The sequence below is a fragment of the Rhipicephalus sanguineus genome, chromosome 8 (assembly GCF_013339695.2).
Source record: "Rhipicephalus sanguineus isolate Rsan-2018 chromosome 8, BIME_Rsan_1.4, whole genome shotgun sequence".
Taxonomy (NCBI): domain Eukaryota; kingdom Metazoa; phylum Arthropoda; class Arachnida; order Ixodida; family Ixodidae; genus Rhipicephalus; species Rhipicephalus sanguineus.
This window is the reverse complement of record NC_051183.1, coordinates 52,657,606-52,671,854: the sequence shown is the minus strand read 5'-3', so window position 1 is coordinate 52,671,854 and position 14,249 is coordinate 52,657,606. Positions and strand designations below refer to the sequence as shown.

Here is a 14,249-nt window from a genome sequence, read left to right as displayed (position 1 = left end):
CGTGACAACAAACAGTTTATCGCGAACGCAAGTAATCGAGTTCTTTATCTCGCAACACCACTGATGGAGTACTCACACATGCGTCACCAAACATTGAAATTCCGCTGGCCTCCATTTTCAACCGCGTGATCTCGAACCTACTTCTTCTACTCATGATAGCCATGTATCTAAATCTAGGCTTCCACTTACACCTTTCGCAATGAAGGGCAAGACAAGTGCTTTGTTGTGCCGTATGTGTCTCTCTTTCGTCCTTCTCCTTAGACAGCGTTGCCACCAATTATCTTAAACATCGCTAGATCAAGTGCACAGACTGAATTGTAGGCCTTTCGGAAATATTTTTCGATCAATTCCTTATCCCCTTTGTTCCGTCGCGCATATCATATTGCAACTGTCTTACGATAGCTAACATCTCGAGCAAATACGGCTGAGGCAAGAACATGCTGCAATTCGGTATCGCCGTGCCAATAATTGTGTCACTCGAAGCGCATCTTCGGCGTCGCAGTACCGTTCCTTATATAAAAAAGCAGGAGTTCAAGTCACATAGAAAAATGCCGCTGAAGAAAAATTTGTTGGAGGCACGCGACGGGGCAAGTCGCATCAACGAGCATTTCCTCCTCTGCGCATTGTGCGGCTGTGGGCTGTAGCATTTGCGCCCAAAGGGAAAAGTTTCAGTGGAAGAAGGATGACTCCTGCTGCTCGAAGACCCTGAACGTGCGCGTAAACGAGCGCTACAGGACGAAGGAGGCGGCGTGAATGGGTCCCGCGCATAAACAGAGGCGGCGTACATGACAACCCCCGTAACGTCTGTTTTGCCATTTCCTTTCAGTTAGGCATACCATGCTTGGCCTTCGGAGTTCATTTCTCTATTTCCGTGATTAAGTTTGGTGGACATACGTCGCGAAGCGTATCCGGTTCTGTTACGAATTACAACGTCTCAGTAGGTCCACGTGTTTAATTACCACCAGGCATGCTTCCGACGAATTACTTACCAATCGCGAATTACATACCAAGACTACAGTGTGGTCAAGAAGTCCTTAAGCAGGGGGTGTGAGCTCGAGGCCACGTTTCGACAAGTGGACTTGTCTTCTTCAAGGCTGGAACTTTAATACAATTTCACTTGTCGAAGCGTCGGCTCCAGCACACACAGCCTTTTTACCGATTTTTTTTCATCGCAAACTTCCCTTTTCCCTTTCCTGTCGTTTGTTATACGATCTAAAGGCACTCCATAGTAAGGCGCTCTGGATTAATTTTGACCACCTTAAGTCCTTTGCCTTGAACCAACCAGCATGTACAGGCGCGACCAATATGAGATGGAAAACTGCAATTACATTTACAGGTACAGCTTCACGCAGTCGTGAACGCCAAAGCGTTCAACGCACTAAAAGTCCAAACACGAAGTTATCTCTGGCAACTTCTTTCGTCACATACATATCAGTACATTATATTTAGAGTTGAATGAGCATCAATTTCGTGTTCCAGCTCATTTTGTTCACAATAGTTAATGTGTGTTCTTGCATTTCGCCCTTTACGTAAGTGCAGCCGCTGTGGCCGGGTATTCACCCGACGTTCTGGAACTTATCAGTGCAACAATTTTTCCGCAAAGCCACCAGGGCGGTCAAGACACGGCAGCTGGATGATCTTTAAATTCCCACGTCCAAGTATTACAGATAGCTTACATCTACAACGCACATTGGCCCCAAATTTGGTTGATACGGCATGTAATAACATGCACAAGTCTTCTGACAACTCAGAGTTTGACACTATATTACTGATTCAGAATGCTTTATTTTCCAGTATTCTTCCAAGCATTAGCAATGACTACAAGAATACCCAAAACCAGAAACCGAGACATATTCCATTATCAAACGCTACATCAAGCGATCGAACCGCTTGTCCACAATGTCACGTATTCGACTTTGCGAGCTTGATTTTCGCAAGCTAATGCTCCACGCAAGCGCTTGTGAATACGTCCCGTATCTCCATGCCCGCAGTGTATTCATTAAACTTGTCTAAACAACTGGCTGGAATGTTCTTGTAATCGGTAGCCCATAGTTCATAACCTGGAATAAAACGCAAGTTATAGATTACATGGTCAGAGTATGGGAGAAACACGTTTTCTTAATCTGTAAACGCACCGTCGCTCTTTTCATTGTTCGCTTTGTGGTGTGACAATCTCCAAGTTACATTAAAGGCGAAAGCTTTAGATGCATCATGGAACACGACAACTGACCGTCCCGCGGCGTCGTGGCAACACGAGCGATGCGAAATATTGTCATCACGTGATGACGTCACCATATGATATCACAGATCGCCAAAATTGGTGACGTCATCATGACCTCACTATGACGTCACACCACGTGACCTCGCGTGATGACCTCATCACATTACATGTTGTTAAAAAGGTGGGCCAATCACAGAGGCAGGGCAAAGGCATGTGAGGTGCACAAAGCTTGCGGTGGGGGCGGGGGAAGATCAATAGATGGACTTAGAAGAAGATGGAGAAGAAGAAGAAGAAGAAGAAGACGGCTTTCGCCTTTTAGTCATCTTAGACGAATGCATAGGGACCCGTAAGTTTTTATTTAATGAAGATCAAGCGTGTTCTAGTTTGTTAGGCAGGCGCAATGAGTACAGTTGTTTGGCATTGACTCGTTGTTTAGAGTAGGTAGGCAGCCATGTTGTAAGTACCACATATTTTATGTGCACACGAGATATACCAACGTTCCCGACTCCTGGCGGTTGCTACACATTTATTTTATGTGAAATATTAGCACTGATAGGTGTATACGCGCATTTTCAAACTCAATTCGAAATGTTTGTGTAAATCAGGGGTTTCAAACACGCGGCCCGCCTACCCCTCGCATGCAGCCCGCGGCCAGCGTATAGTTTTTTGTTCTTAAAGAGACCCTGAAATGATTTTTTGAAGTTTTGTCACCGTTTAGGCAAGAGCATCCCCAAATCATTCACACCAGAAATTAAGCGACGCACCATGTACCAAGCCTCTACGGACAGTTGTATCTGTACCCTCCTCCTCACCACTGCCTTGCACCCTCAACACACAGACACGCTGGCATCGCCGGCGATAGCAGCGCTCTCACGAGCGCACTCGACGGTTTGAGCTTCGCCCAGTCATGGCCTCCGATACTGCGCGCACAGGTCGCGCGCTAACTCGGAGGCCCAGTGTGCCCAGCAGCACGCCGTCTGGCAACAATGATGAAGCTCGCGGAGTGGTTGATATTTCCTTTGACAGGTACCGCCACACTACCAGCCGATAATATTTTATTCTCTGTACCGCGAGAACCTGTAAGAGGGTGCGAACAAACAAAAAGGATTTGAGAACGATCGCTGATAAGCGTAAATTCGGCATTGGGTTGAAGTCACAGCCGCAGACACGTGGATCGTGGTGTTGAACAGATAGCGAGAGCGCGACGCTAATTGCAGCGACAAGCTGAAGGGATCCCGCTCGCCAGGTGCATCAGAAACATTGCACGATGTCGCAGCTTTACAAATCACCAATTGCTAGATATGTTGTACACAACACGGCTAGGGCAATTCATTGGATCCAAGAAAAGACATCTCGTAATAAACACTGTCGCTCAGCTCACGTAAACACGGATCACGTTGTAACACAGGCAGACGACGCTCGCTGCCCACAGGAAGTTCAGTGACGTGGACTGGACATATCCAATCAGATCAGCCGCCTGCGTGACGTCGCGCTTCCAGTGCGACACGCACTGGAAATCGGTGGTTTGAAAACGCGTTTGACCGAACCGCTGTGATCGGTGGCGATTCGTAGTTTCAAAGCATTGTAATAAATTACACAGTTTACGCACAGAGCTTAAATCGGTCTGTAAATGATCCTTAGGACTTGCTCTACCGGCGCAATGTGTTTGTACGACATCGTCAAAACCGTTTCAGTGCCCCTTTAATAAGTATGTTCACGAGCTGCACTGACGCGCCTAATGGTCCCAAGAAGTATTTTCGTGAAGCACCCATGCGGCCACCTTATGTTAAAACATAACCATGGGAGAAAACATCCATATTACAGAATCGCCATCCACATTTCAATCATTCAGCAGCACATGTCTTGATATATACTATGTGCAGCGCAAAGAAACAAGGACAAGAGAAGACATAAATGACACAGACTGGCGATATAAACTGGTGCTTTGTCGTTTATGTGTCTTCTCTAGTCCTCGTTTCTTTTGCGGTGCACATACTTAGTACATATCAAGACGCGTACCAACTTGCCCATCAACGCATTCAGCAGTCCATATCAGTAGCGGTGTCTCTCAAAATCTGCCGTCAAGTTTTCTGCAGAATTTACCCATATAATAAATATGGGAAAGGCCTGACAAATGGCAGCTAGCTGACATTTCATTCGAACTCCCTCCCTCCTTTCGAACCTTCTTCACGGTCCCGGCCCTTGCGGGAAACTAAATTACCTGACTGGAGCCCACCAGCTGAGATGAGCTTGAGAAACCTGGTGTAAGTTCTAAACGTATTGCGACGTGCTTGCTGAAAAGCCGGATTGCGGTCATAGTGGGCTAAGCTAGCAAACACTCGGAACCCTACAAAGCCAAGGAACGATAACAGGAACGAAAATTTAGAGTGCCGAATTGCAGCTGTAACTGAGGTGCACTATTTGTGAGATTAAACTATACGATTTAGTGTGAACGAAAGAGGAGCTGCCAGCAAATCGGCAGCGAACCCACAACGTTTGCGCAATAGGAAGGTAGCGCGTTCTGTGAAACGTTCTACAGCATCGCTTCATAGGCACGAAGTCTGTCTCTTTCGCTACTTTTTGTGCGTTTGAATATCGTACAAGAGGCCCAATTGAATGGTACCTTAATGTCGAACCATAATACCTACCGAGTAGTGTAATTTAGAGCAAGATTTCAGATCAGAGTTAAACGCGCGAATGAAGAACACTGCTACCACACCAAATAATCCGACTGTGCTTATATCTCGGACAAAATCCAACAATTGTCTCCTGTAGCAACATAATCAGCTGTGACAAAACCTTAGCGAACTGTTGTGTTATATGCGGAGATTTGGTTAGTGTAAATATTTGTGCTTATTCAACTTTTCTGTTGGGTTGACATGCTCGCAGAAGCTCTGTTAGGCGCGAATAGAAACTATCATCATCATGAGTGGCCTCTACGTGAAAGCCTAGCGCGTGCAACGCATTGCAAGACCTCGGCCGGCACGCGCTTTCTTCGTCCTCTTCTTCATCTTCTGCTTCGCTTCCCTAACACGCGCGCCAATTTGTCTCGCGTGAGATTCAATAACTCCGATAGCCGAGAGAACGAGTACAGAGAGAGAGAGAGAAAGAGGGAAATAGAGATGAAGAAAGAGAAAAAAGACAGAAGAAAGTAGACAGACGCAGAAAGAAATAGAGAAATAGAGAGAAAGAAGTGGAGGAAAGACAGAAAAAGATAGAAAGACAAAGAAAGAAATAGGCAGAAAGAGATAGAAACAGACCTTAAAATGACGTAGAAAAAACAGAGAGCAACAAAGAAACGGAAACAAACAAAGAAAAGAAAAGAAGGAAGTAGAGGGAGAGAGAGAAAGAGATAGAACGTCAGAGGAAGCTAGAACTAGAGAGAAACATAGGAAAAAAAGGTAGAAATGTAAAGAAATGGATACAAAGAGGAATAACGAAATAAAAAGAAATAGACACAAAGAAGAGATACAACAACTGAGAGCAAAAGAAAGAAAGAGAGGAAGAAAGAGAAAGCTATAGAGAAAAAAGAAGGACGCCCTGCTCCGCACTCCTTTGTGGCTCTGCACGACCAAAGCGAAGCTCATTTCTCTTTTTTTGTACTGAAGAACTAAGTACGATATCATTCTTCTTTATGCAATGCACTACTTTGCGACTCCAACTAATATGCAAGAGAAAAGGGGTAGCCTCCGCCACAGATTGGCAGCAGCATCTACTTAAATACTACATTTAATAAAAAATTACCTGTGTGGCCTCAGTGAGGCTGGTGTACACGTTTAAGTGAGGCCGTTAAAAAGGTTATCAACTAATACTGAAAAGCACTTATGCTAGAATGACGTCATTACCAACACACCTATATAGTTAAATCTATCCATTTGATTGGACTTCACTTCTCAGGAACGATTGTGCCCATGTATATGACTCTATATGATGCAAAAAGGAAAGCAGGCAAAATTTGCTCCTCAAATTTGCTCCTCACGCATTCCTTTTGGCACTTGTTCATGAACAGTTAATTGCGGAAAATTTCACACTAATATAAGTGTTTATCAGACACTCCATCATCTGTACATGATCATCACCTGTACATGATCATCATCACATGGGCTTCTTCGTCATCATCGCTTGTAGGGACTCATCTTGAGCTTGTTTCTTTCCTTGAATGCGATCGGTTCGCCACATCTCCAGGCGGTACTAAAGGTGTACTAACAGGTACGTCACAATATCCACGTAAAAGAGCCTGATATTTGACTGTGCTGCAATTTTTTACCGTGAATGCAAGTCAGTGCAGTCACCTACCTGCTTCTGTCCCGTCTGTACTAACACTGTAGATTACATCGCAGTTGTCATCAGAGAAAGCAAAGATGTCTGTGAAACCTTGGCCATCTACGAACATAAAAATAAAGTACTGTGAGTAACGGAGAAACAACACATATGTGCACATGTTTTTCTTCCGTAATAATAAACATTTCACAGCGGTTAGGAATTGAGGCAAAAAAATATCTCATAAAAGTATGTTCTTCTTGGATCCTTACGATTTTCGGGGTTTACGGTGGCTCCAGTGCTTAGGATATAGGCTTTGTTGCTCAGCAGAACACATCACTTTTGATCAGTTCGAGGATGGGAACAAAAATGATGACCACGCGTGAACGTGAACACAACCCAATACTTTGATATCCTAATTTGACGTTGCACGGGGAGGCCAGCTTGGCGAAGTGTACTTTATTTCATACAAACAGTTTTTTCCATAACTTGCACATTGTATGCCGTTTTTACAAAAGTCATTGCGTCGTGACGCACAGTTTCACTGCCTGCATATCAGTCTACGACGGTGACCTTGCAATATGCGCCTTCCGGATATGCCTACTATACTGCGCTGAAAGACTAGGTCTGCCAACTTAATAGTGCTATGCATATAGGTCTTTTCTCAAACTATTATCTACAATGCTGGTACCATTTCATTACCGTCGTCGGACGCAGTTGCTACTGACTTTGCCAGTTTCTGAAGTGGAGGTTCCACTGGTGTGTGCTATAACGTTCAGTGGTTTTTGAGTAATTATAATTGTATGCAGACATATTCTACACAAGGTATATATATATATATATATATATATATATATATATATATATATATATATATATATATATATATATATATATATATATATATATATATATATAAATATATGTATGTATGAAGAGGATGACCTTATTTTTAGGTCTCGCGGTCCCATCCCACCAATTTCCCACAGGGTGGGTGCCCTCCCAAGCGATTATGAACTTCGTTCTGCCGAGCACCAGGCCCGAAGTGCACCTGTCCCTATTTTACCGGTAGGTACCCGGCGGCAGCAATTCTCTGCCTCCCACAGCAGCGCCGGATGCTCAACTATTTCACCAAGGCTGGGGTGGGTTAAGGTGCGCCCAGGGGGTCCTTGCAGAACCTTATGGGGCCACCTTTCGAGATGAGTACCCGTTAACCACCGAGCGCCAGGTAGGTGTGCTCCTCTACCCCTTTGGAAAAAACCGGTGTGTTCCCGGTCGGCACTGGGAATCGAACCTGGTACCTCCCGCATTGGAAGCGCACGCTCAACCATGTAGCCACCGCTGCGGTGGCTACACGGTTGTATATATATATATATATATATATATATATATATATATATATATATATATATATATATATATATATATATATATATATATATATATATGTGTGTGTGTGTGTGTGTGTGTGTGTGTGTGTGTGTGTGTGTGTGTGTTTGAAGTCCTCGAATAATTAGTGCAGTTTGCGGTGCCAGTGAAAGTACGTAGGTCATTAATCCTAAAAGAAGGCAAGGGGTCGCTGCGAAGGAGAAAGCAAAAAATATGTTACGCTTCCTACCACGGGCGTAGCCAGAGAGTGGTACACGGGGCACATGCCCCTCCCGAAATTTATTTCTGCATCGGAATAAAGAGCACAAAATGACGCTTCACCACACTTGCCTGCCACACCCCAACTTCTCATCAAGGACATGCCCCCACAGACACGAATTTCTTTCTACGCCACTGGTTTCTTCTGCACGTATTCTTACTCTAAAGATTTAAATTTAATAATTTCTATAGATTATGGCTCCTTAGTATCTCTAGAGAATCTCTTGTTAGATTACTGTAGGAACGAATAAAATTCTAACAGTGAAAACATCTGAAAGCTTGTATATCGATCCAGCTCTAGTGCCACCGAATCGAGTCGCCTTAGACATGTTCTAGGGCGCCGCTAAACCTACCAGCATTCCACGAGTTCTAAAATGTGCCATGTAGACGGTACTGCAGCGTCAATCGAGATAACTCGAGATGCTGACTTGCTGCCTCAGCTAATGGCTAAATTTACAGACAATGCTCCGAGTGCACCAATGAACATTCTTGTAACCTTCACTGCTTGACACACTGTGAACGCGCCTTTTCTTATCGATTGTGACCCTGCATTTCTATATAAAAAAAGAGCAAGAGCCCATAAAGCCACAATACGCCTCACAATGTTTATAAGATTAATTAGTAGTGAGGCGCTGCACTGAAATTGTGCTGCAGAGTCAGTCACTGCGCATTGAAACATCGAATAAAGTTCGCTGGACGTTTCCTATTAGCTCTCAGGAACAGTGCAAATATTTAGCACATCACACGAAACGCCAGTGTACTTACAGTGCACGTGGGCTGCATGCATATACACACAGGGAACACAATTCTGAGCCCTTGGAAGTTTATGAAGTGAATGGCAAGCATCTATTCACATTTTTAATTTCGTGCCTTCCGCTTCTCAAAATAATTTGTACTGACGCAAAATCTGCTAGCGCCTTGCAGTCATGAGTTCACCGAAATTTTGAAAGTGCCGCAAGCAATGTATGAGAGGGCGGCAAAACTTACCTTCCGCCTCGTATCTGTAGGCGTTTTCCTTATTGTAGCCGTACATTTTCACAGCAGTGACCTTTTCAAGGGAACCATGGCTGAAATTTTTGTGGAAGGGGAGTAGTGATGTAACTTCAGGCTTTATATGAGACCGCAAAAATCAACCTGCGCGATGCCATAAACGTTGCGTCTGCAAACACATATTCTAATAAAGTCAGGCAGGATATTGACAAGATAGCTTTTTTCTCATTAAAACAAGGTATTCAAAATTAGACACTACAAATTGTCGCAAGAACTGGGACATCACCAACACGGCTTGCTTCTGCACTATCATGACAGCGCTGTATTAATTAACTGTTTATTAATCTCAAATCTAACTTACGTATCCATTTACCTTAAAGTCTTACCCTGTCTTTCATGTACATATGTGGAAACGAAATAATTCTAAAGGCAACTAGTGGTGGTCGCGATTGGGTAAGAATTATTGTCCATCTGTTTGCGATAGATAATTGATAAGTCATTAAGGGAATAGCATTAGATCTCAGAAAATGATTCAGTCAGCCCAGTAACAGTCTGTTATTGCACAATAAGCAAGGAATTGTAGGCTGGAGCCATACATACTGTTACCAGGCTTCGTTTTATGAAATACGCGTCACCTACCATCCTTTACTGTCCAACGTGTACACAAAACCGTACACGGTTTTGTGTACACGTTGGACAGTAACTTCGCCCATATGAATAAGGAATTCGGAAGCTGAACATTTCTCGGTATTCCGTTTCCATATAAAGCAGCTTTTCAATTACCAGAATTTGTGGGTACCATGCGTGGTCACAGCGTGCACGACGACAAACACGACCGCTTCAGGAAACAGAGTTTTCAGTATGCATTCTAACATTCATTGGAGACACACGTCACGAATACAACAATCGATCATGGATATATTAGAAAGGTTACAGTGCACACGGATGGAGACAATGGAACAAAATACAAGACACAGCCCTGAACTACGACTGCTAGTATGCTTTCTATAAATAAACATATATACGCTTAACTATCCAATGGCAACGCTTAAGCAAAGCACCAACCAAAAAAATTAACTATTAATATGACGCTCACCATTTTGCACTCTGCCTATTGCATATCAGTGTTGAAAACCTCGATCTGCTTTATTCAAAGCGGCACGGAAGGAGCCTAACGTAATTTCCCTATGTCGTGATCAGTTTCGTATGCTGCTGTCACTTCTCTGGTCCACTGATCCTTGTCTTATTTTTTCATCACCGAAAACTGCCAGAAAGGCGGTGCACAGGCGCATCTTCCACAATATAAAGACAAGTGGCCAGAAGCGACTGTCTTTCCGGCAAGATTATTTGCCTCCTGAGCCTGTCTTTCAGGCATCTACCCGACCGTCCAATATACCTTTTTCCGCAGGTCAAGGGGAGAGGATTACATTACGTCTTCTTGACAGTGAAGAAACTGCTCCTTTTTTTTGTTTGAGCATCCTGGTTTCTTTCTGGCAGAGATAATTCTGATAATCTTATCTTATTTGACCTCAATTCGGTGGTACGAAGGCACAGGGGAAGGTCTTATGTTATAACCGTTTATACAACACAGCTGAGTAACTTTATTTCCACCATGTTACAGTTTATGCTGGACTGTTAACCAAATATCCCAAGGCCATATTTTGGCGAAAGCTTAGTTTAGGCGAGGCTGCTACAATATGCCCACATGCTTATTATTTGGACCAAACGAGATAATGCAACAATAGCTTCCACTCATGAGTGTATGCAAAATTCTGACGCGCAAGCGTACGAATGTGCGACGTAAGCATCAGTCTTTAGGGTTGCTAACGTTCCGCTGAGGTTTCCCTGTCCTAACTTGTCAAATATTTTTGTATGCCTCGAGTAGTTTATTTTGTATTGTCAATACCGTGCACAGCGAACGAAGTCTGAAACTCTGAAACAAAGGTAGAATATTCGGCACCCGATGTCTTTGTCTGGTCTTCTTTCGTAGGACAATGCCAGTGCCTGTTTGGCAGTAAACATGACTGCACTTTCACCGAGCCTATAGTGTGCCGCTGTTGTGCCGGTATAGAGGCAAAGTACAACTTTTGTGTACAAAACAAAATGCTTTCAAGTTCACCTCGTCGTGTGTGTTGCTGGGCAATATGCTATTTTATTTTTGCAGATATAATGGGAAAAGACCAAGGTACTTACTACAGTGCGTCCGTACTCCCAAAAATATATTCAACTTTAGCGCTCTTCTCATCCTCGTCCAAATTATCTGTCGTTAATCCCACGCAAACCAAGTCATCGCCCCACGCTGTGTCACTCTCAGAGGTCATCTTTACCATGTAATAATATTTACCATCGGCCGCTTTGAGACTCTGAAAGGAAACATACGCAATTACACTGCAGCTTGAACTCAACTTTCGCAGTGTGTAGCATGTTATTTCATTAGTGCGAAATCCTCAGCTGCCTCATCAAACGCGAAAATGGACTGTCGGCTTTGGCGGCGGAGTCGCAGCGAGTGACGCACACAATCACTATATCAAACGATGAGACCACCATAAGGTGACATCATCATGTCACAGATTGCCAAAATTTGCGATGTCATCGTGACGTCAGAGAATGTGGCGTTGCGTATTGACGTCATCTCACAAGATCGTTGTTTGGTCAAAGGGGAGCCATCGAGGAGGCAGTGCAAACCAGGTGGGGCGCAGAAAGGTAGTTATTCGGCTGGGGAAAAGAAAAAGAAGATGGCTTTCGCGTACGGGTAGTCTTAGGCGAATGCCAAACTGACCCGGTAAGACTTCTCTTGAATCTGCGTGAACAAACAAGATAATAACCGTTACCTAGGTAACAACTGCTCCAGTAATGAACGCGAACACAGATTTTCGGGCACCTAAATTACGCAACTTCTCAGAAATTCATTTCAATTTCCTTTATGAGGAAAAATCGCGGTGGCTTCCGTGCGCGCTAGTGTAGACCAAACGTTGTTTGGGCCATCTGCGCCTCTTGACCTTATGTAACCAGGTGTATCTTAGTTCAGGTCCGCCTTAGGTGCGTCGGGCTTCGACGGTGAATAATGTGAAACACTCCTTCTTTCCATCTCAACGCCAGACCATATAAGCCAGCACAGCGGTCATTGCTTGGACTTTCGGGAAGTGTATCGTGCGCCTGCACTGGATTACGTAATGCAGCACGTTGTATGACGCATGTGCAACGTCACAGTGCTGTTTAGCGCGTTCTCAAGCTTGATTTGCATTCATATTCAGCCGGCCGGGGACGAATATGTTATTCCCAATGTTACTGCGGTTTTAGCAATATCTATTATGTGATCTACTGGATTTCCCTCTTTGGCGAGACCCTTTCCTTGATGCATTAAATTTCATACATCCAAATCGCCCTAGTATTTTCCCGACTTGCGTCACAAGCGTTATTTGCCGTGGGTCAGTGTATAGAAGACGAGAACTTCTTGAAAGTAATGGAGTGTAAATAAAAACCTCGAACAAGACAATATATTTACACATACAGGTGGCTGATTGAATGAGTCGGTACTACATGTCCATGTATTTGTTTTAGTGCACAACAAGTAAAGCGAGAACTAAAAAGAATAAAAATTCAAATAACACTTTCGCTTAAGGGCGGAATAATATATGCGATGGCAACAAATTGTAATGTTGCACAAATTGAGGCTAGCAGCTAACTCTTTCGAATTCGACTTCTCGCACGCAACGAAACTCTGGTTTAGGGGAATACGACAGCTCCAGAGACCGAAGCGGTGTTCGTACTGTCTATTCTCTAATCGCGAAGTAAGCTTTGAGAGCACAGCAAGCTTGCGGCCCGTCTCCTGATGCCTGGCGAGATAGCGCGCAGGACAGCGACCGTAATCTTCAAACGGCGCAGCCGTTTCCCCTCCCCTCCCAAAACGTGCCTACATGCTCCTTACGAAAGACGGGTGGGGCGTTTTCAGTCTGCTTGATGAGCAATCGACGGCAGGCATCGCATGCGGGGTTATGCTATCGCATGCACCCACTGCTCGACGGAAACGGCCGGCTCGCTTCATCTCCCATTCGTCGCCAGCGCTAATGATCTTTTAGTCGCGGGTAGAACATACGATGCGCGGGGTGATTTTATCAATTTAGATTTTATACTGAAAATGACGGCGACGCCGACGCCAACGGCAATACCACGCCGAAAGTGCCCGTATTATTTCTATCGCAATAACAGGAATTATTACGAGATGGGTGCTTAAAATACTAATGGCTGTTTTCGTGACACCTGGAAAGACATTTTATACTAAGAGCATAACTCAATCCTTAAATTAGAAAATAGAAGCGGCTGAGGGAACTTGTGTAGGCCGGCCGAGAAAACCCGATTTATTTGAAGGTAAAGAGAGAAAAGGCGGGTTTCCCTGCACGTCAACTCACTTCACAGCTCGGTGATTGTGCGAGCGATTTGACAGCGTACAAGATATGACGTGCCGATTTCTGGCGTGGTGGTCGCGGAAAGTATTGGGTGTGAAATAATAAGAGCTACCATCACTAGCGTTTATGTTCGCCTTAAATCACAATATCTTCGATAGATGACAGAAGAAACTCAAGCCTGTGAATTCGCCAATGCGCACATTCGAGAACTCTTCGCTTCAACCGCGCTCTTCGTGATAAACAGCGCAGCCAGTGCAAAGGCGTTTACCTTCCAGGCGTCTTGGTGGGCTCCATTTTCCGCTTCATTCGCCCAAACTGGCTGATCTCCCTTAACCTGGCTGAGGACCAGGACGAGGGTAAGACAGAGTACAAGAAGCTTCATGCTGACTTTCTTCGATGTTCTGTCGCTGGATGGAGTACTTGGGTACTAGAAGCTTCGCTATTTATACACGCCAATATCAATGATTAACAATGAGGTGGCGTGAGCACACCATGGCGACAATCAATAATTGGGGGAGCGCTATTTCTAGCGTTATTTGATGTTTGAGTATCTCGAATAAAATTCTTTATGGCATGAGCAGGATGTTATAACTATCATTCTTTTAATTTTTCTACGTGTCCTAGTGCTAGGAACTTTTTCTGATGCGCAAATGGTTTTTTTCTCTGTCCCCTATACAAAGCAGTTCGTGAAGTACACGTCATGTCTTACATGTTTTTGTTGAAGA

At 44.2% G+C, this 14,249-nt stretch overlaps 2 protein-coding genes across 2 annotated transcripts in view; one reads left to right on the top strand and one right to left on the bottom strand.

Moving 5' to 3' along the window:
- The window catches only part of LOC119402735 (female-specific histamine-binding protein 2-like), a 571,419-nt gene that overhangs the window by 155,596 nt on the left and 401,574 nt on the right, over positions 1-14,249 (top strand). The gene's annotated exons all lie outside the window — the stretch shown is intronic.
- LOC119401890 (female-specific histamine-binding protein 2) lies at positions 1,766-13,951 on the bottom strand. Its single transcript, XM_037668895.2, has 5 exons — positions 13,793-13,951; positions 11,312-11,481; positions 9,116-9,195; positions 6,518-6,604; positions 1,766-2,060 (listed from the first exon to the last, which is right to left on the bottom strand). Exons 1-5 carry the CDS (start codon positions 13,904-13,906, stop codon positions 1,939-1,941), a joined length of 573 nt encoding a protein of 190 aa, XP_037524823.1. The 5' UTR covers positions 13,907-13,951; the 3' UTR covers positions 1,766-1,938.

Excerpts from the sequence above, each read along its gene's own strand:
- LOC119401890 (XM_037668895.2), bottom strand. The coding sequence starts at position 13,906 with ATGAAGCTTCTTGTACTCTGTCTTACCCTCGTCCTGGTCCTCAGCCAG. Across the intron at positions 11,482-13,792 it reads CCCACCAAGACGCCTGGAAG|AGTCTCAAAGCGGCCGATGG; the intron begins GTAAACGCCTTT and ends GTTTCCTTTCAG. Across the intron at positions 2,061-6,517 it reads TACAGACGGGACAGAAGCAG|GTTATGAACTATGGGCTACC; the intron begins GTAGGTGACTGC and ends GTTTTATTCCAG.